We start from the raw sequence: 23,838 nt of genomic DNA, 5'->3' as shown, positions 1-23,838 counted from the left end.
ATTAATTTCAAAGAAAATACAATACTGTACTATACATGGTTTGTGTGGGGGCAGGGGGCTGGGGAACTGGCGAGCATTGAGATGACTATCAGCCTTGTTTTATTGCCATAAAAAGTCTGCCGTTCCTGTTAACTATTATTACAATTCGGAAGATCTGGGGCCTCTTTGTTTGAACTGAATGGCATCGTTGGGCCTTACTGGATGAATTGCGGTACTCCTGCAATTGTATTTTTTTTTTTCTTTTGAGTGGTCGTGGATGGTGCATTCCCGGACTACAGTCAGGCTGTTTTACCCCCATATTTGCAAAAAAGAAACTAAACTGTCACCATCATAAGATTTTTAATAACTGTACACAAACACAAGTAATTAAATTAACAAAGAAGTTAAAACATGAACATAGATAATCCTTTTGTGCAGCTTACTGAGCTAAGCTCTTGGTCACAGGAATTTGGGGCATTTTTTTCCCCAAAAAATATTGGTCAAATTGAATTGAAAAATGAATAAAAGAGTGTTTAATTTTCGAAATTTCTTCTTGAAGTACATTTGGAAACCACCTCTTTAAATTGATTTTCGCTCCATACTCCTTTAGTGACCAGAATCATAATTTACATTTTTTTTCACATTCTATTACAATGACCGTCAATTATACGTGGGTTATTCCTGTTTGTGGGCCGGCCCGGTCCCGAATCCCCATGGACAGAGAGGGTCCACTGTATATACCTGTATATATAATTGGAGACAAGATCCACCGAATTTAACAAACAGAAAATTGTGTTCAGTTTCCTCAAAACGTCACTTTCTACAGTAGTTGTAAAAGTCTGTTCAGTGCACAATTCTCTCTCTCTCTCTCTCTTTTCAAAATACTGTACAGGTTTCCCTTCGCTCTGTTAGTCTGACTAATTTAAGTGAAACATACTCTGTATCAGGGTGTAAAAATAATGACGGCTGATCCGACACAAAGGGATTATAGAAGCTGTCACAGGGGGCAAGAACAAGCTGGATTTTCAGGGTCTGGCTGTGTGTGTCGTCGTGTACATTATAGATGAAGCAGTGGAAAAGGGAAGCGGTTACCAGAAGACCAATCTAAATCCGCCCCCCCCCCCCCCCCCGCCATCACGATCAACCTACAGCATGTTTCAGTGTTGTGTGAGAAAAAGAGCACCAAGCTCACCCTTGCCTCCTCCAACATGCGGTTACAAACTTGGACAAATCAGAAAACTAAAGCCTTATAAGCCTTATAACACCGTATGATTTTGTTACTTTGCTAACAGGCTTATGAAAGTCAGATGAACACTTTACGATCTTGTTAAAACCGGTTACATTATTAAAAGGGCACATTCATTGTGTGAGGCGACAAAGACGGCCTGTAGCCGAGTAAAATGTTAATTAGCTCAATGCAGTGGCTGCAGAGAGAAAAACTTGGTCAAGATTTAGCTTTGAAATCCTGCGTATGACCACCATTGTATCGCATATGCACTCAAGCAGGTCAAAAGACATGGAATTCTGCAAACCTGCAAAAAAAAAAAAAACATTAAACAGCCCGAGAACGACAAAGTACTATTTTTATTGTCGCACCTTTGAGTCAATATTAATAAATTGCCTTACAGCATGTGTCACCATCGTAGTGCCCATGAGCACCCCAAGGACGTTATGAGTAGCCTATGGTCCTGTTCTAAAAAAAATAAAAATCACCAGCAATGGGACATTATGATTTCCCAGTAATGTAGAAATGCTCATTTGAAAATGTAAACACTTTTAGAAGATTTGTATGAATAGCATGTTTCTGTTTCCTATCTTGTTAATCACCATGATTGTTGTATTCACATCCATCCATCCATTATCTGAGACGCTTATCCTCACGAGTGCCACGTATGGTGGAGTCAATCCCAGCTGACTTTGGGCAGTAGGTGGGGTATACCCTGAATTGGTTGCCAGCCAATCACTGCATACACAAAACAAACACCTATTCGTGCTCACAATCACACCTAGGGACAATTTAGAGTGAGAACATGGGAGGGAGACAGGGACAACATGCAAACTCCATACAGAAAGGCATGTCACTTTTGGGGCTCCGTGCAGATGAATCTCCTTCTATTTCTTTTCCTTAATTGTTAAAACACAAAGCTACTTAGTGTAATTTGGGCCTCGTTATTTGACCTTGGATTCCATGATGTCGGAGTTTGACAAAAGATACATTCTCAGCCCTATTGTAAGCAACTCCCCAGCTTCAGACTGCTCGGTCCCAGAGGGAGGCTGTTCCTCTGCCCTTGAGAGGAACATTGTTCATGGTTTTAATTCCCTGCCACTCCTCTCCGTGATTTCTAGTTGGCAGGGTGGCCTTGTTTTTTTTATAGCTAAACATGTCACATTGCATTGGACGATTCATCCGTCGCAGAATGTTCCTTCAAGGTGTTTTGCTTGGATTCCATCATTATCTTCAGTTATATGGCAAACTTTCCAATTTTGTTGGACACACAAGGCTTATCGTTGTGAAGATTTTTTTCGAGTTTTGGTTGGAGGTAACAGTGGAATTGCTGGTCGACCACAATCCATAATGGGATGCCGGTCAACCACAGATTTCACACAGATGGTAATGTGACGTTAAATAAATAAATAGAGAAGATCAGGATTAATTTGCAAAAAAATAATAATAATCATCATTCATACTGGCAATACAGCATATGTTGGGAAAAAAATATATATGCCTGTTGGGGACTCTTGCTGGGAAATTACGATTTAAAAAAAAGTTCTATATGATTTGATGGATGAATGGAGGAATCTGTGAGGCAGCATGGTGGCTTGACTGGTTAGCACATTGACCTCACAGTGCAGAGACGCAGGATTCAAATCTGGCCCCGGCCTTCCTATATGGAGTTTGCATGTTCTCCCTGTGCCTGTGTGGGTTTTCTACGGGTGCTCTGGTTTCCACTCACATTCCAAAAATATGCATGGTTGATTAACTGAACACTATAAATTGCCTCTAGGTGAGATTGTGAGCGTGAATGGTTGTTTGTCTATGTGGATAATGTATGGTTGAATCTGCCAAATTCATTGCAGCCTCATATAGCTGTTATAAAGATGAATGCAATACCTAATTTATTTTGAAAAAGCGAGCGTATCTGAAAGGGGAGCTCTGTGCCATTGTGAGCGTGAACACAGTCTTCGGTCAAAAGTACGCCTCTCATATCTTTTAAACGCGATGCATGACCACACTGACCGTCTCGATATGGTAGAGCGCAGACAACCAAATTTTTCCCCAGCAGAAACTTATTTGTTTCTCCGGGATGTTGAAGTGTGAAAAGTATGTTCTTATGGAACTGCAAACAGGCTTCCATGGGCAGATAATGTGAAGTTGGTTTGGGAGGAGATCAATTTCTGTGGTGTGAAGTGGTCACTTGGAGACCACCACCCACTCTGATCATTTGTGTGTAAGATTCAGAGGGGTTGATATCTACGGTTCACATATTTATGAATGAAATACTGTCATTGCCACATGCACAGAACTTTGAACGCCGAAGCAGAGTCTGCACAACCTTTGAGAGGACAAACAATTGTTTATTTTTAACCAAAGGTGCACCATAAACGCGAGCAAAGACAAACAATGGAACACAACGGACTGACACGAGACAATAATAGAAATCATAACAAACCGAGTTGGCTAGGCAGAGAGCAGATACCAGAAGGACAAGAGGGGAAAATAATACTTGATGGAAAAATAAGTAAACAGAAGAATCAATAATGGAACAAACATACTCATCCGTATAGGAGATACACAAGATACGAAGTGTGCAAAAGAAAAAAAAACAAGTGGAAAACGTACACAAATCGAAGGTACAGTTAAACTACACAAATTTAGAAAACTGGACAGGAGACCAGCACAATTACACGCAACTTAATCTCCACAAGTCAAACATCCAACTATGAATAGGAAAACCAGAAGCACTTACTGTATTTTCCGGAGTATACGTCGCAGTTTTTTTCATAATATGGCTGGGGGTGTGATTTATACTCTGGAGCGACTTATGTGTGAAATGGTTAATACATTGTACACGTCACATGTTATTTTCACATTAAACCGCAAGAGGGTGCTCTCGGCCAGTGTTGATACTTTCCACGTTGGCGGTAACTGAGAAAAACAACTGATGATGACTGTGACGTAAGCGACGTACAAGAGGAAGCGCTGCATCTTCAACCTCCAGAGTTGGCGGAGTTTTTTAAAAGTGACACAGAGGATGAAGATTTCATTGGATTTCATGATTTGGAGTGACGCTGATGGTTTGGTAAATTTGTTAGCATGTTCTTTGTGCTATAGTTGTCTAAATAACTCTTAATATGTTACGTGAACATACCAGGCACATTCACAGTTCATTATTGAAGCGTCATGTAACGTAAGCATATCGTACACTTATTCAGCCTGTTGTTCTCTAGCTTTATTTTTATTTTAAATTGCCTTTCAAGAAGACATATATGTATTTTGGTGTTTGATTTTATCAAATAAATTTCCCCCAAAAATGCAACTTATACTCCAGTGCGATGTAAGTTTTTTTCCTTCTTAATTGTGCATTTTTTAGCTGGTGCGATGTATAATCCTCAGCGACGTATAATCCGAAAAATACGGTATGTGAAACGTAGAAACCTAGCTAGTAAGCACACGATCGATAAAAACGGCAATGAGTGAACAATATTCCAGCTCCCATCTCTTCAGCACTCGAAAGTCTCACCCATGATAATGTGGCGCAAGAAAAAGACACAAACAGTTCAACAAACATGGGATCATGACAAATACATCTGTCATTCACCACACGTCCACTGAGCTCAGAGTCTGTCTGCCTGTCCTCCAATCAAATTCATCAACATTGCACACAGAAGTGAGGTCAGTTGCTCTTGCCATGCCAGTGGGGGTTAGACGTCCAATATATGTTGTTTTTTTTGCCAATTTAGAGCAATATTTCTTCCCTGAAAATCAAGGCCAAATTTCAAACTATACAGCCTTTTAATTTTGAGGATGCATTGTATTCAGAGGCAGAATCAATAACAGCAGACTCCACAATAAGCAGTTTACTCAACGATCGATTTCAGACCTGTCACAGTTATACAGTCAAAACTCCACAGTAGAGTTTCATTGTGTCAAACTTTAACTCCTTTGAGGATTGTGGCCCTCCAACAGTCTTTAATAGACGGGATGGAGAAAAACTACAAAGTGACCACTCAATGGCTGAAGCAGGAATGTAGTCTTTAACATTACAGGTCCGTGGTTGTGTTGTCATGATCAACATGAATGTTTTAGCATAACAATTATTAAAAACTTTCAGGAATGAAATGTCACATGATTTTCTCCTTGGGAAAATTGGTGCATAGCGTAAGTGATGAAGGATGCAGAAATCTCTTGCCTGCAAGTGAAGTTGTGAGGTGATGTGGTTTGGAAGACTTTGAAATGAATCGGATAATCAAAACAAACAAACAAAACAAAAAAACAAGGCAGTTGAATGAATCGTGCTGTTAGTCCCTGGGTTGGTCAGCAAGTAAGAGCAGTAATTAAATTACTGACTCGGTGGATGCCTGTAGTGTGGGTGCCACACAGCTTTAACTTCATTACAGGTGATGTAAACATGAGGTTGTCCCCCTCAGCACAGTCGGACCTCCCACAATACTGATTCATGTATCAATCATGTACACCACAAAACACAAATGCAAAAGCACGGGGTATGGCCCAGACGAGGAAATGTAACTGCCCCATCACATCAGACGTACGATTGACATGGTACATTCTGTAATTCATTTATGAATGAGATGGAATAGCTCCACAATGGGGAAGGGCTATTCATCTGGAAGCCAACCACTGCACAGTAAAACAAGAAATAGATGAGAAACCCTTGTGTGAAAACTACATATTCCCACTTATGTCTCTGAATATTAATAAACTGAAATAAATTATTAATTTGGGCAATTATGGTGGAGTGCAAAAGAAGATGTGAGACCGATAAAGGAAACTCAAGTCGTGTTTGTTCAGAAGAGCATTTAAGACTTGACACTGTCTAGACACTGTTCAGCCTGAGAATGACAGATTTTCCCTTTCTTGCTGGATCTTATTGATGATAATCACGAAAATGTGTCGCTGATGATTCAGACCTCCATCAAACCAAGTTTGGGCTAACTAAACCTGCAGGCTTGACTGCTGACCTGAACTCTTACATGAGGTTAAAAGTCAACTCGTGAGGAATTGTTCACATCCCTTTTTAAGTCTTGCCTCTCTGACATCACGGCAGCTGCAAGTGACGTGTTGAAGAGGACGAGATAATTGGACACTTCCTGAGTGAAAGTGTGAGAAGAGAGGAGCAGAGAATATGGAGACTGGAATACCGGTAGTCATTACACATCACAATATTGCACCAAATATTCTCCCACTTTTGTGTTGAACAACTCCAGTCTGCCTATTTATCTTCCAAAAGTGCATTCCTTCTTTCTTTTCTGTCAGGTTTCGGGGTAAATGAGGTCTTGAAACAATAGCATTGCTCTCTTTTGGAAATGTCAGAAAAATATGAATGAAACTGGGGGCAGTTTATGACAGAGTTATGTTCAGCATCTATGGTGGTGATCTCATCCCAATCTAGATGGTAAATCAAAATGTCTCTCAGACTATGCTCACTCAGGAGTAAAGTCATTACAGTGAAGATTTATTTGAAAAACACTTTTTGGCAATTGATCTGAAAGGACAGAGTGAGTAACTAGCTTGTACAGTGGTAACTAGCTTGCCTGCTTGTGCCGCACGACCCAACTGCTTTCTTAATTAATTGTGTTGCTTTCATACGGTAAAAAAATTGAAATGGCAAGATGGTGTGAGAGTGAATGATGAATGGGTGCTGGAACTGTGGCATCTTGCAATCCCCTACTCTTATTTTTCCAGAATAACATCTTTTCATCTGTGTTTTCTCTACAACTATCAGCAGGTAACAAAAGAGTCACTTTGGACACAAAGCTTTGTCCGTTAAGTACCGTACACTAAGGTGATAACAGAGAGGTGTATACATGGACTTAACGTAAAGGGGACTGACTACTGGGTAGGAGGAGACCTTTCGAAGGGTGTCTCCGTTTTGATGGTTGCATCTCCGTCATGGGACAACAGAGCTGCAGGCAAATGGTGCTTGCTGAAGAAGAGCTTCATGCAGTTTTTCATTACCATTTCACTCAGTCCTCCAGTACGTAAGAGCATGCAATATTGGTAATTACTGCCAGTAGCCTAGTTTTTCAGGGTCCATAATCATCTATTTTTCCACTTCAGGGAACTAATAACATTACCTCCAACCCATCCACCCACTCCTCAGTACTGCTGTTCTGAGTAGCCCATTTCCCTGCTGACCGAGGAGTGCAAAATAAAAAAAATAAAATAAAAAACGCATAGCAGCACAGCAAGAGGCGTGACTGTATCCAAATCTTTCTCAGCAACACCAAAAAGTACAAGGTAGAGTCCAAGGGTATAGCTTTCTTCACATGATACTTCGCTCAGAAAATCCTGAAAGATAATGCTTTCAAACTAATACTTGTATACTAATACTGTACACACACTGTGGAACTTGTCTGCGGTTGCTTAAAGGCAAGAAGAAATAATGGAGCAATATTGGCATGACAATGCCACAACATCATCGTGTGGTCCAATCAGGTTGATCCAGTTTCATCTCAAGAAGCATCCGATCAGATTACTACAGAAATCGGGAACAAATTTAGTTTGAAAAGGCAGGAGGTGCCATACGTGCAAACGTATTTACAGGTACGTTCGCACGTATTTGCAAGCACGGTTGAAAATAATTTCAAGTAAATTCAAATGTATTTGCCAGGGAAAAAAATGTTTACTCCACATTGCCTGTTACACACTTCTGTAGTGTTGACAAGAAAACCAATTGCAATGACGTGGTTAAGAAAGTTACCGACTTGGGGCAGCATGGCTCAGTTGTACAGTGGCCATTTCTCAACCCAGACGTCGGCGGTTTGATCCCCAGGCATTGCAACTATGTCAAGCATGCTCCTGATGCTGCATCATTAGGGGGTAGAAAAGTGCTGTACAAGTGACAGCCCATTTTACCAACTTGAACCAACGGTTGCAGTCCAGAATAGATCTTGAAATTCATGCACGTAACATAACAAAAAATACAACTTTATATATATATATATAATACACACACACCGTATTTTCCACGCTATAAGGTGCTTCGGAGTTTAAGGCGCACCTTCAATGAATGGCCTATTTTAAATCTGTTTTCATACATCGGGCGCACCGCGTTATATGGCGCATAGAATAGAAGCTACAATAGTGGCTGTGGTTGCATTTGCACCCACTAGATGGAGCTATGCTAAAGGGAATACAATATAATACAGCTTTATTTATACAGAGCTTTCACAACCGCTGCAGCTGTAACAAAGCTTTAATTGCTGTATAAGCTTATGGCATTTTGTCAACTAAAACTCGATCAATTTAAATGACAAAGGTTAAATGGCTAAAACTAAATCAAACTTTCCATTTCAATTCATGTTAGTCTTACACTGCGAGGTAAAGATGTAGCAGTGAAGTTCATAGCACTTACTAATCAGCCAGTCTGTCCCAGTGCTGCTTACACACATTGGCGTGATGTAATCGGCGACATTATTCACCTCATTTATTCATTACTTTTGCTGTGAAGCAAAAAAAAAAAAAAAGCCAATGTCTGTTGTGAAATTAATTAGTTCATCGTTGTGTTTTTAAATCACGCCATGGCTTCTAATTCACATTGGTCTATTTGAAAGCGATGCAGATGAGCCCTGACAAAATGTTGACGAACTAATCATCAAGTAGTTACATAACAAGCAGGTGGGGTTTTATAAATAAAGCTCACACCAGCCTCATTTTTGCCAACAGTCACAGTGAGTGGTGCTAAGCTCACACCCATACAGGCCACAGCTGGTGCCACCCAAGATGGCTATACTGTAAAAGTGTCAAATATAGGGCTTTGACACTTGTGAAAGTCTTGCAGAAAAGGTGTTTCTAAAGCCTGGGGAAAACATACACGGACATTATGGATGCAGGTGGGAGCCTCAATGTTAATGTCTGTTCCACATGCAATCTTAGAATTGGGAAAATGCTCACCTGCCCAAATGTAATTGTTTTTCCCGAATTTCAGAGGTCCATCATTAATGTGACAATACCTTCAAATGAATGTGATTAGTTCCATTATGCCAACTCCCTTTTTGTCCCATGAATGAGACTGTACAAACAGATTCATATCACATCACAGCTTGAGAAATACACAAACACACATGCACCACTTTGCAATTATTACACTGGAGTCTAATCGATTCTGCTCATTCATATCGAAGCACAGACGTCAAGGAAACGTCAAGAAAATTGCAAGCAGCCTGAAGAAAGCCTGATGAGAACAAGGACATGTTGTTTCTGGAAAGCTGTTGACATCCATTACTTTTCAACAACATGGCCACGAGTGCCCCAGCCCATTCAAATACTGCAAACACAATTGTTACAATTTGGGTAAAGTGTTTCATCGAGACAGTTAAAACTGATCTTGCGTAAGAATAGAGTGACAGAGAGCGATGGAGAAAGAAATAAAGCTCACTGTTTTTAAATTCTGTTTACCATCATTAATGATGCACTTTCAATCATTGGTCTTGTATTGCTCACAGCATGTACAGTATTTCTGATGAAACTCCTCCCACCATGGTCTCCACAGCAAGTGTAAAAATAGGTTTTAATTCCCATTCGTGTCTGGATTTCCCGAGGCTAATGCAGGAGTATTTTCCCTTGTCTAAAAATCAATGTCAATGATGATCATGATTGGAGACAATATTGAGCTCAATTAATTTCATAGCACTAAGTCGACAGATTTAGGACCAGATTCAAGCCAATATCATTGAACAAAGCCAAGAAGGGATCATGAAATACATATGTCAATACACAAAAAAAAGAATCTAAATGTCACCAGCTTGTTGACGCTTGACCATGTCGGGAACATTATGTGGAAATGTGTACGAGTACAAGCAGCAGCCACCCAACAACATTTCCATATTTGACGTAAAATATTTATTTTCACTGTGTATAACACTTTGGTGGTACAGCAGCAACCCCCCCCCCCCCATGTCAGAATCATTTTATAGTGACCATTTTAGGTCATGCCAGTGTAAAAATCATGATCTTTAATCAGCATCTTGATGTGTCAATTCTTTGAAAAGTGAAGAAAACAGTTGTTGCAGTTGTTATTTTTATTTGTGTTGTATCTATATTTTTCCCTTGGATGGACCCTTGTCCAGTCCAGCATCAATAAGCTTGTATCAATCTTTCATAAAGTAAGCTCACCAGTAAGCTCCGTTTTAGCCTTGGGCTGCTCAGGGTCTCAGGGTTGAGGCTCAGGGCTGCACTGCTGTTCTGGAGAAGACAAAGGTTGTCCAAACGCTGTACACTGGGGAGCTGCAGCGGCGTCACCTTATTTCTTAGCTGGGCCAGGAGTGGGGAAAAGAGACAAAGTTGAAGATTCATGAATGGTTCACTTGTAAATTCTCAGGAACTACAGATCTTTATTTTTAGGCTGCTTATCACTGACAACATAAAGTTTAATACTGTACATTACATCGCGACCACATTTGCTCTTACTTTATTTCTCATTCCGGTCCAGTAAAAGTTCACTGCTGCTGCAACACCCTACTGATAATTTTAAAAAATGGAATAATAAATTGCCTTGCACCCAAATTTAGTGTGCAGGTGAGTGTTTGCCAGAAAGTGGTCTGAGTGGACGAACACATCTATCAGCAACAGCAAACATTCCTTCATTGATGTTTTTAAATTCTGCCTCGAAAGACTGAGGTATCTACTGAAAATAGTTCAAAGTTAACTCTGGAAGCAAATTAAACATTTTACTTAACTCACTTGGACGGAAAAAAAAACATTTCATAATTTATTTGACAACTTTTTTTTTGCTTGTTATATGCACAAGTCATACAACATCAGTGAGTTGGGATAATGGATGGCTACCTTGTTTAAGTCACATTATATTGTGGAGCAGTTTTCTCTCCGTTTTTAATCACACAAACACACACACACACACACACACACACAAAGAGCATTTGATTTTAGGGTTCCAGTGAAAGAAAAATACAAATTTAATAATGTAATTTGCATAGGAACATTCTATCCCCATACTGTACTGTGTGTGTCTTACAGTATGCACAAATACAGATGCCACATCTGTATTAATAGCATGCTAGTATCATAAAAATGTGACATTTCAATTATTCAAAGCTCCGTTGAGGTGGAACCAGATGCAGCTTTTGTTCCATAGTGGCAGAGGTGTAACACAACTCAAGCATGGCAGGCTAACTCTGCATTGGGCTCAAGTCTCGACGTAGCAAACATGGAAACTGCTTGGGCCACACACAAAACAAAAGATGTCATGTTACTTGCTTGGCTGTGACAATGTGACATCTCCACCAAGTGAAGGGTGTGTCCATGAGATAGTCCTAGCTTCCTGTCCAACCCCTGCTGGTGTGACTTTGGTCTCTTTCCTGGCATAGAGGACATGGCCAGAAATTCACCTTTTTGTCCAAGCCATCCATTAGTAATGACTATTAATGCAATGTTGCTGCATGTGCCTGCCACTTATGGGAACGGGCAACGATATTTTTAGGTGCATGTCCCCAGCTGCACATGCCCAACTCACGGCCAATGGGCAATTAGCGGTTGTATCTCATAGCAGAAGGCGGTGCCGTAACCTTCTTAACACAAACAGACATCTGTGTCCATCCTGCCCTTTTACTAAAGCTCTGCATTCCTTTTGAGCCCCTCAAACTTCCCATGTGCTCAGGGGTTCTTAATTATAGTATCTGATGCTATTTATTCTCGAGCTGTAACAAAACAAAATTGTGGTATATGGTTGCTGGCTTCTATAGTAACTGTAAAGCAGCCAACAAAGGGAGCAGTAGCACGGTGGCATATTGGGGTCATAATTCAGGAGAATGAAACATCCACAAGGACATTTGCAGAGAACAAAACCCTGCCCACAGATATTCACATACTGTAAAATGAGGGTGCATGATACCACTTCACCCAGTTTCATGGAATCATCTCACAATGACAACAAATTGTGAAAAAAGAAACACATCATATCTCACTCTCGTTTCAGTGGCCCATTTCTCACCAGTGCGTCCTGGTTCCCAAACCTTGTTGACCCAGGTGACGTCCGAGCCGGTATGACTCTATTATTATTTGTGTCACGCATCCAAGGTATCGGCGCATAGCAAGAAGGGTCTTGCCTAAGGACCGAACTGGATATTACCATTCGCCCTGCCCGGGATTCAAACCCCAGCATGGAGGCGCTAATCATGGCAGCGCACGAACATGCCCTAAAAACAAGGTAAACAGAGGCCTGCGTTTCCCACATCAGACAGGATCCCAAGTGTAGGCTATGCAAAGAAGCCCCAGAGATGGTGCAGCACATCACAGTAGAGTGTAAGATACTAGCTAGTCAGGCATAAGCGGGTAGCAGGAATAGTGTCCCGGAACACGTCTACCAAGGGGTCGAGGTCCCAGATTCAAGATGGTAGATGGTCCAAGGATGGTTGAGAACAACCAAGCCAAGATCCTTTGGGATGTGTGTGTGTGTGTGTGTGTGTGTGTGTGTGTGCGCGTGTGTATATATATATGAGTAGAGTAGTTGACTCTTTATAGATGAGTGAAAAAAGAAGTTTTGACATGGATGGAAGCACCAAAATTGACTACTATGAGAGCACCGTTTCAAACTAAACTGGCCCACTTATTTCAATTTTGGAACGTGAACCAAGTGGTCGTCTGTAGTGACCTAGTTTTTCAGAGGGCCATGGAAGACTTTGATTTGTATATTTTAATGATGGCTCCATCATTTGATATTGTTAGTTACTCATACCTTCAGATATTTACATTCCACAGTTGCTTTAAATGTTTATTACACACTCTGATACATATTATTTAGAAAAAAAAGTTATACCTATCATAAATATTTTTATGTTCTTGAAGTCATCATCATTTTGCAGTTTCTTCATGTAATTACTTGGCAATCCTGACCCTTGAAGGCTCAGCATGGAAGTAGTGGATTGGAAGAGGCTTGAATAACCCCGCGGAGACTTCTCGCATAAAACAATGTAGCATGCCCTATCACACCGCTAACGAAGATAAATCATTGCAAATGGAATAACAGAAGCCACCACATGCAGAACAGCAGAGCCCAGCTTTTCCCTGTTAATCCACTGTGAAATTCCACTTGATCAGGACATTAGCATCAATTACACTCCCACGTAAACACATAGCTTTGACCCTAGAACGCATTGGCTTTCAATCATCATCCCCAAAGTTAAAAGTGGATTGGAGCAGCACGTTTGCTATGTATTAACTGCTCTGTTCAAGTGTGGAACCTTGCCTGCCAATAATGGGTTATCAAAGAGTGCAATTAGCCTCCAGCAGGCAGTGTGAAGGGTGACTCTCGGACAAAGCCGGTGACATCTGAGGGTGCTGTTCATATTGTTTTTGGGTATGAGTGAGACACAGGTCATGGTTACTTGTCAGCATAGTTTACTAATGCAAGATCAAAGGGAATCAAAGTAAGACTCAGTAGACTGCATGACAACCAATGCACGAAAAGGAGGACATGCATGGCAACGTGAAAGAAAAACAACGCAACTTGCGGCGTATGACTGAACTGGTGGATCAAGATTCGCTATAGTATATAGCACCAGACAAAAAAGGAATTAGGTAACACCTCTATACCCGAACATGATCATATTATTTTCGAAGAATGACAATCCATGATTGCTCACACCAGCAAATGTATGGTCTATTAACTATGGGTACAACCAGGATTGCAACTTCCAAACAAGCAAAATTCTTTCATCGGTTCTGGGAGGCGTAAATATGTATAGATTAATTTAGCATATGCAATGGGATTTAGCAAAACTGACACCAACTGGAGTGGCTGGTCTATAAATCCGGCGTCTCAAAGACAGGTGCAAACTGGCAAGCACAACAGTGCCAGCAAACAAAATGGCCTTTTTCACTGGCTCCCTGTACATTTTAGACTTCATTTGAAGATTCTATTCTATTATTTGTTTTCAAATCTTTAGATGGCCTCGCCCCACCTTTCCTCTGTGAGCTCCTTCGTCCCAGCCCGGTGCCTCAGGGCTGCGGACCAGAGACTATTAGAGGTACCGAGAACTAAGCGGAGGCTCAGAGGGGATCGAGCTAGCTGAACGTGAGGCAATCCCTCTCGCTGCCCAGATTTAAAACTTGACTTAAAATTAATTTTTATCCCCTGGCTTTTGACCCAGCATGAGATTTGAGTTTTAGTTTGACTGTTTTTGCGCTTACTGCTGTCTCTGTTATAAATGTATTGTTTTATGACTTATTGTTGTATGACTTAATTTTGCTCCAGTTTTGCACTTGGTATACATTGGTGGCTGTGTTAAAGTGCTATATAAATACAATTGAGTTTTTCGCTTGTGTGAACTATTTTAACATGCTAGAAACAGAGTTATCTTGACGGTGCGAACATCGGCCGACAGGTGCCTAAACATAATCGTCAACTGCGGACGTGACACGACAAAGGTTAATCAGTGCACACAATTAGTTAGTGAGTGAACACGCGATTGAGCACATTATGGGAGATTAGTACAATATCACAATTTCAGTAGATTAACATGCCCACGAACAGCATGCACAATATGTTAATGACTATGAAATTTTGCACTCCCAATTTAGGACCTCAGTAAATCGGCCCTTTATGTTCTCTATAGTCATACTTCATTTGGACATTTGGTCCCATGCTTCAACATGGTGGAAAACATTTTGGGGAACACTCATTTCGGTTCTAGACGGACTGCAACCCAGTGCAAAAAAAAGCCACTTTAGGCATAGTTTATATAGAGTGGGGCAGAAAATAGTGAGAACCCAGATCTCAACTACATCAAGCGCCCTTGGGTTGAACTAAAAAAAACAAAAGATTGGTCAAATTATTTTCAAAAGGGTGTAACCTGTTATCCAAATGGTACCAGCACTGTTGTTCATTCAATATATGAGCTTTGTAAAAGTCAATCATTTATTCTTACAGCAAACACGTTAAATGTATTATTCTGGCATCACCAAACAACTTCGATGTCAGCACCACTATCACAAACCCATGAACTCTTCAATCAGTGTTGTCCAGTGACGGAATGAACAGACCTAATTAACTCCAGAAACATCAATTATGAATGTCTTCGGATCCCCAGAGGTGACCTCTGGCACAGTCAGCAACCAGCCTGCCCTGAACGTCAGACTGCCTACAGACATGACACCTGGCACGTTATCAATTTGCACTACACTTAAGCATCATTTGAGCATAACAAACATTCACTTAGTGTAAACAAGTGTGCATTTGTCTGTCGTGTTTATAGGGTGGATGCTAAGGGTGCTTGCATGAAGAAACATGTACAATCACACTGAATGTTAAGATGATGTGTAAAAGCCTTGCTTGCATTGTCACGCATGGGAGAGTCTAACAGTCTGCCCAAGTGACAGGGCTGCTAACGATGATAATGCACTTTCACTCTGCTGTCACGGAGCCTTACAGAAGGCATCTCCAGAGCCGTTTCCCAGTGAAGATAGTGTTATGTAACATTGCGCGGCAACCCTGCTGCTCATATCACTAAAGCCTCACACTGTGGGTCACGTGCCTCACTGAGACCACATTCTGGCGCCAGCAGCAGCAGTGTTCCAGCTGTTACTACGACCAAGCTTCAGTCACTTAAGACCACGCTCAACCACAACCCATGCACGCACACGCACAGCTACAACATTCGCCATCACACTCTCCGATAACAGGAAGACGGTCGTATTGCATAGTTTTACATTGGCTACATATGTGCATTACAGTAGGGCATTTGGAATGAAACAAAATGAGAATCATGCACAAATGCACAATTCGTGTGCAACAACGATGATCCCATTCCATTCAATCCTTCATGAATAATATGTCCTCAACTAAATCAAATGTAACCTTCATTTACAGTAATTTCTCAAGAATAAGACATATTTTTTTACCAAAATTAATCATTCAAAACCAAGGGGGGTATTATCGACGATGATACACAAGATTACAAAATTATGTTATATTGTGTGGACAAAAAAAGTGTACTTTTATTTCAATTTGTTGTTTAAATATCGACGGCAATGTTACGAATGTATCTATAACATAATTTTCACTGCTCACAAAGAACCTTGACGGCTGAGAAAACCCTACATTCACTACGTGCACGCATGCTTGCAAACCTTTGCCGTTCAGTGAGATACTTAAAGGAACAACCCCAAGTCACGAATACAGGTACATATACAGAATGGTGGTCACACGTGGGTGAAAACACAAAGCTAATAAGTGCAAGCTTTCCCTGGGCACATTACCTCAGTTAGCAACAACATAAAGTTCACAAATTGGGGCTATCAAAGTCTTTTTGGGGCTCTGATGTCCACATTGGAGAAGACGGGGGCCTCCATGTTGAGGTTTACAAAAAATCCACACACACAGTGACCAAAACTTGCTCTTTGACTCCCACCACCCAGTGGAACACAACACAGAGCTGATGAGGTGTCAACCAGCCCGGAGCCCAAAGGAAAGGAGTATAGGCAAGTGAGGGAGGCCCATGAAACCTATGGTTATCCCAGCTGGTCATTTGTGGAAGGTCGATCTACCTCCAGAAGAGCAAAATGGATGAAGAAAGAAAAGGGTGACAAGTGTAACAATCCCCATGTGTCATGTCGGTCTGAAAGACTTGAGGATTTTCAACCAATGCAATATCCGGGGGTGGTCCAGTGGTGCAGCGGTTAGCGCGTCGACCACACAGCGCAGAGGTACCGGGTTAAATTCCAGCTCGGGCCTCACTGTGTGGAGTTTGCATGTTCTATGTCTATGCGTGCCCTGCGATTGGCTTGCAACCGGTTCAGGGTGTGCCCCGCCTACTGCCCGAAGACGGCTGGGATAGGCTTCAGCACCCCCCGCGACCGTTGTGGATGTAAGCGGACGATGGATGGACGGACAATATTCCGGTATACTTCTAACGTGGCAACCCCCTGAGACGAAGATTTGTACACACCAAAGACCGGACACCCCATACTCAGAAAAAGAGATCTGGTGCATGGAGTCGAGAGCAGTGAGGAATGCACAGATATATACAGTATATTTAGCAAATCCACCAACCGCTGTACAGACGCATAGCCCAACACCGATGGGATAAGACTCAGCAGTCTACCTGCACCTCAGAGAGAAGGAGCAATCTTTTGAGGACAAAAATGGACATATTATTCACAGAGAACACAGGTGGTTTGAAAGAGAAGTGGGAGGAGCCACCGACCCCCTACGGTCTGTAAACTTATGAGCACAACTGTACATGAAGGTCAAAAGACCAGTTATAAACATGGTGGGATGGACAGCTATCCCTACATACAATGGTACCCTTTCATCTATCCTAAAGAGACTCAATTATTTAAATCCAACAGACCTCCACGACCTTTTAATAACTGAATGTAACTGAATGGGATATTATTGAGGGGGTTACCACCCAACGACTTGCTGACAGACACGGGCATCTCTGCAAGGCATTTTAACGACTGTCGTTTTGCATTCCGAAAGAATCATCCCATTAGTGGTCGGGGCATGCCTTCAACTTGGAGCATAGATAGTTGGGTTTGCCACGCCAACTGAGACTGTTGCGCGCTTAGTGATGAAACAAACTCGGATGAGAGGTGAGACGAAAAACAGAGCAGTCCAGCTGCAATCGATTCAATGCCCTGTAATAAACACACAGAGAAAACAACCAAACAAACACACTCCAGCTTTATGTATTGCAAATAATTATGATTCCTTCAATTCACTCATTCCATTCACGACTCTTTTTCCACACCGACAGCACCCTATTCAACGTGTTTCATAGTGAGAGTTAAAAATATGAACGTCTTTCCTCTTTGTGTAGGGAAGATAAAAGCCACTTGCTGGCAGCTCAGGGATAACCTGCGAGATGATGAATGAGGATGTGTGCTTGTCAAGGTGGGGAGGAGGAGCTACAGTATGAATGAGAGCTTGTCATCAGAAAATGTGATCAAATTCCAGGTGTATGTCCAGACTGACACCCCTGAATTGAATAAACTGTTCTGATACATGACATTGGGTAGCAGAAGCGCCAAGAAGCACACAAACGATTGCCTTCTCTCATCGTAAGGCACATCTGTGTACTCCTACTATCCAGATTCTCTTGTGGTTGTCATCCACGATTTTATATGTTGTGGCTAAATGCTGACTAGGCACAAATCTAATGATTACAAAATTCAGAAGCGCAATTCTCAGCAACCTACAGGGTGAAATTATCACACTCAATAACACGTTTGTGTGACCCGCAAACAACACAGGTAACCTGAGAAGTCTGGATTCAATCATGTTCTTTTGGTCAGCGCCATTGATTTTGCACGGTGGAATGTATCTCCTCAATTTATGAATGCAACTTCTCTTTAGACTTAAGAGAGAATGCCTCTTGGCAGGCAAGGCGGTCTCAACTGGCACTGACGCTAACCCCCTAAATCACGTTAGACCACCCATGGGCATACGGTAAAGACAGCCAAATATTGTTTTATACTCACTGCATCATAATTTTAATAAGAAGGAACGCAAATAGATGAACTGAATTTGTACTGCATCCAAATGAAATGCAATGTCTTCTGGCTATATTTCAGCAAGCCTGGGTACTCCAGAAAAGCAGGCAAATTGTACTATTGGACAGCCAACTGGCAAGGCAGACAAGTCATTTCAATGATCTTAACCTTTAAGAGTGTGAGAGATCTTTATCCGTCAGCAGCAAATCTACGATTCTGCAGCACAGCAAGCAAAACACAATCCTGGATTGTATTTAAAACACACACACACACACACACACAGCTTGACAGCAGATGGTAAACGGTGCCATACCTTAGCAGCAGCACTTAAAGGACCAGTACCGCGGCAGGTGCTTCCCACAGGGCTCCAAGGACAGAGACACAAGCAACAAAATGATGTCTATGGCAGCTCTGTACCATAAAATGGTTCAGCAGTGCACAGCAGCAAGAGGCACAGCCAGGCAGTGCACTGGGAAAGAGAGAAAGAGAGAGAGAGAGAGAGAGATCCAGCCATCGAGCATCACACTACCACAGCAGCAGAGCACACACATCAACACGCCCCCTTTCCCTCTCTCCCTCTCGCTCACTTTCTCCATCTCTTACACACATTTAGTCACACAGACCCAAGCAGGGGTGCAGAGGTAGTGCAGTACCCGGCACCACCGAGCATTACTCCATAACCAAGATGCCTTTCATCTTCCTGAATCACACTTGATCCTTCTCAGTCTTAAATTCATAAATCTATTCTCTATTCTATTTCAACAGACACTCATGGGCAGCCATGATTGGGGCTCACAAGGTCGTTTGAGGATCTTCTACTACCTCTTCAGTCTTTCATTCAGTTTTGTTGCAGCACTTCGGAGGTTATTACAAGTTTATACGGGGACTGCGCTTGCCTTTATCAAGGGTTATCATGCCACAAGGGGTGCATCAACGGTCTCTAGATGGTCAGCTTGATAAAATATCATTCAAAGAACGGTGGGCCAACCCATTCAGATATCAAAAACAATTGCAAACAACCAATCAAAGATTGGGAAATTAAGTGCAGAAGAGAATTAAGAGGGATTATTTGGAGTATCCATTTTTTTCCCACTGTGGGGCAAAAGGAGTGGAGCAGTGCACCGTGACTGCCCTCTGTGGCTGACGAGACAACTGCATTTGTTGTGGGAAAAGCAAGGCGGGCGGCCCAAATGAAATATGCTTTCCTTAGAGTGGATGGCTAGCAACCATGAGCTTTCCCTCCCACTCCAGCGGGGCCTTCTTAGCAATTCAGTTTATATCGTATAGTGCCTGTTTATCAGTAGATGCACCACAACAGCTTGATGTCAAGTGTCTTCTGGCCTTGGGAGTAAACAAAAAGGCGGAGTGGGCTGTGAGCAGCCAGAGCAGTAACCTTACCTAATGCTTCTGGTTGAACCAGGACTATCTGGAAAAAAAGCCATGGACTCCATAGGCATTATGCATTATGGCGGTCTGCCTATGGAGTCCACGAGCAAAACCTTAGCTTCACTAAATCTCTGAAAACTCAGAACAATCGCCAGCGAAATTCATATGCACATTCCTACTCTCTCCACTTTAATCTATAAAAATAGAACATTGATCGGACAATAGTTCCTATTTTGTGGAGGTAATGATGGGTTTTCCTCTTAGGAGCTCACATTTAATACCAATAAAATCGCAAATAGTGGGCAGATCGCTTTTATTTTTTCACAGGTTGAAATCGGGATATGCATCTGAATTTTGATCAATATTGGTCACCATTTTCAAAGCCGAGGTGACAACAGAACGTCGAATGAAGGGCACTATATATTAGTGTATTTTTGTGTTGACGTTTTTATTCAGAGACCTATTTTATAAGTGCCAATGTCCATTTAAGTAACTGCTGCATGATTGGAAATTCTTGAGGCTCTCAAAGAAGATGTACAGTACTGAAGATATGCTGGTTAAAAATAGTGCAGCACGGCGGCTAACTGGTTAGCACATCTGCCTTAGTGCAGAAGTGCAGAGGTTCGATTTCGTACCCAGGCCTTCCTGTGTGGAGTTTGCATGTTCTCCCCATGCATGCGAAACACTGCGCTGAACTACTGACTGCATAACACCATTCCAAATACACATATTTTCACATAATGTAGAGCATTTCATTTTCGATCATGAAAACGAGTCTAAACACAAGTTTCCCGTGTTGTTATTGGTTTTTGTTTTGTTTTGTTTTGTTTTTGGGCGAGGGGGGTCTTTTTATTTTTTTTTCCAGAGATGGATGCTTTGCTGCACAGCACACTTGCAGACATGCAAGGATAGATCCTGGAGGGGATGTTGATGTTTGGCTCAAGGGCACTTCAACAATGGTCAGGAAACAGAGTAAAATCTCATTAACAAGACATGCATTTCATTGTGGAAATTGGGCATATTGCTCTAGGAGATAAATAACAACAAATCAATGTTAGCCTTTGTTTGTTCTCCACCACTGGACCTCGGTTTATTATAGTTTGTCATACTAATCTATTTCTAGGTGAATGAGAAAACATTTTACACAATTAAACAGAACCCTAATTTTGAACCAGCAATAGGGTGGAGAGAACAGGGATGAACTCTTTCCTCAGTAAATGTCAAGCAGAATAGTAAATATTGTGGGATTTTATCGACAAAAACATCAAGCATCCTTCCTAAGGGCAACCCACCCGTCGCAACTTATTCATGTCAAATTGTACAGTGTCATTCCGTTGCTAAAAATGGGCAACCTCCACCTACTTATATCCACAGTGGGGAGTCATTTCAATCAAAAGCCTCCCTGTTTTTTACTACCCATGGGAGAGGTTTCATCAGAGGTCAAAGCAGGAAGAACCACAGCAATAAACATTTTTATGCAGCAGTAACAGCAGTAATAGCACGTACACTCCAGTCACATGCAAAGACTACACAAACACACACACACACGCCAGAATACTATGACAGACTGACTGCACATGGACATTAACAAGGCACCCAGGCAATACACAAGCCCAGCTGCAATTTAGAAATCTTCACAATACTGATATTATTAGACCTTGTCTTGTTTCGGAGTATTTGTTATCAGAGTAGTTCATTTTATATCAAGCAATTACAAAATCATGTTATTTCAGGAGAATGAATACGAAAACCCACATCCAAGGTTTCAATTAGTTAGAGCTACGGAGTGCAGCACGAGATCAGATTGTGGCTGCGGGCATCAACAAGTGCAGCTTGTGTCCAGACCAGACGTGGCAGAATTAAAAGCTCACTCACTTTAGGCTTAATAGTAGACTCGGCTCACCTTGTCTGTGCCTTTCATCTGACTGCTCCTCTTTGCTGGAGGTAACCTTTGTCCCGGGCTCACAACGCACTCCCTCTGACAATGTTTCAGGAGTTTCTCCAGCCTGCAAGTCTTCTCACACCCCATTGACCCCTGGGGTGAAAGGGAAGGGGTGGTGAAAAAAATGAAGCCCGGTAGGAATCATGTTGCGGATTGACTACAAGTAACAACCTACCGTGGCAGGCCAGTTTGCATGCCACCCCAAACGCTTGTCATGGTCAGCTGCGCTGGGTGGCTGGATGATGTCATAACTTCAGATTATAAATATCTGTATCCAGCAGGGTTACATAATAAGAGGATGTTGGATTATTGTCGACACACACAGACAGTGAAGGGTGCACAGCTGGCAAAAGAAATGCATTAAAAACAATAGCAAAATTAAATGTTCGGCCTACATACATTTATCTTGTGTTGTGTTTGCTTTCTGACACTGGGTAGCACATTTTTGTTTACAATATCTTGACAATCTTGAAATGTCATTGTCTACCCAGCACAGATTCAAGACACCGTGTGCCAGATTAAGCAAAGCAGCCCAGAACAAAACAGAGCCTCGTCTTTGTGTCACAGTTGGGACAGTGTTCTTATCTTGGTATGCTTAATTTTTTCTTATGTGAACATAGAGCTGAGGTGCCGAGCTAAAAAGCACCAGTTTTGTCTGGTCTGTCCATAGGAAATTCTTGCAGCAGCTTTGAGGCTTGTAAACATGCAGTTAGGCTATTTTTAATGACTTATTTTCACCTGGGTGGACCGGTGATCGACCGGTTAGCGTGTTGACCTTACAGGGCAGTGGTGCAAGGTTCGGTTCCGGCTCCGGCCTTCCTGTGTGGAGTTTGCATGTTATCCCTGTGTCTGCGTGCATTTTCTCTGGGTACTCCAGTTTCCTCCCACATTCCAAAAACATGCATGGCAGGTGAATGGAACACTCTAAATTATCCTTAGGTGTGCGTGTGAGCTTGGATGGTTGTTTGTCTATGTGTGCCCTGCGATTGGCTGGCAACTGGTTCAGGGTGTACCCCACCTACTGCCTGAAGACGGCTGGGATAGGCTCGAGCACACCTCGCGACCCTCGTGAGAATAAGCGGATCGGAAAATGGATGGATGGATGTTTATTAAAACAGATGTTCCCACAGTTGCAAGAGAGACAATGAAACAAATTATATCAAAAAAAATCTACCGGTAATTTAAATGTCATTTTTATCTTATTTGAGATTCAATTTGGTCATTGGGGGTGTGGATCAAGAGAAAAAATGGCATTTTAGTTTGGTATTTTTTAAAACTATTTTCAAGCAATCTTTGCTCTCATAATTGTTTTCGATTTTCGTCTCAAGACAAGTCAGTGTACTCAGAAACTGCATGTGTTCGTATTTTGTATGTGGATTATTTCTAATTTGATGGGTCGGACATAAAATGTCCTCCAATTCTGGAATGATCCATGTAGGGAAGCATGGAGGCGCATATGGTTAGCACATCAGCGTGACAACTCTGAGGTTACGGGTTTCAGGGTTTGAATCTTGACACCAGCCTTCCTGTGTGGAGTTCATGTGTTCTCCCTGTACTTGCATTGGTTTTCTCCAAAGACTTCCTCATTCAATATCAATATCAAGCATTTGAATTAATATTCTCGATATAGCTGTAGACTGTAAATTATCAAACAATATTTGTGATTGTTTGTTGATATGTGCCCTGCAATTGGCTGGTGCACAGTCCAGGGTGGACCTTTTTAACTCTCATCCCTTGTCATCTGGGATGCTCTTGCTCACCCTCCAACCTGTGAGGACAAGGGACATATAAAACAATGAGAAGGAAGTAATATGTTTAAGAATGTATTTTATTTATA

The 23,838-nt window shown here is 41.8% G+C and overlaps 1 protein-coding gene across 14 annotated transcripts in view; it reads right to left on the bottom strand.

Annotated features, from left to right (window-relative positions):
• Window positions 1-22,189, bottom strand: part of rimbp2b (RIMS binding protein 2b) — an 88,288-nt gene extending 66,099 nt beyond the window's left edge. For 11 of the 14 annotated variants that reach the window (XM_086111529.1, XM_086111530.1, XM_086111532.1 and 8 more), the window contains exons 1-2: window positions 21,963-22,189; window positions 10,337-10,474 (exon numbers count right to left, since the gene is read on the bottom strand). In XM_086111529.1, the coding sequence (XP_085967655.1) occupies window positions 10,337-10,474; window positions 21,963-22,088 (264 nt within the window). In that variant the 5' untranslated portion in view covers window positions 22,089-22,189. Of the gene's footprint in view, window positions 1-10,336; window positions 10,475-21,962 lie in introns of those variants that run through there. The other 3 variants (XM_086111541.1, XM_086111544.1, XM_086111543.1) reach the window with 2 other exon arrangements.
• Between the last annotated feature and the right edge of the window lie 1,649 nt (window positions 22,190-23,838).

This window comes from Hippocampus guttulatus, chromosome 5 (assembly GCF_054856545.1).
Source record: "Hippocampus guttulatus isolate MCC_2025c chromosome 5, RoL_Hgut_1.0, whole genome shotgun sequence".
Lineage (NCBI taxonomy): Eukaryota > Metazoa > Chordata > Actinopteri > Syngnathiformes > Syngnathidae > Hippocampus > Hippocampus guttulatus.
This window is presented reverse-complemented; position numbering and strand designations above follow the sequence as displayed.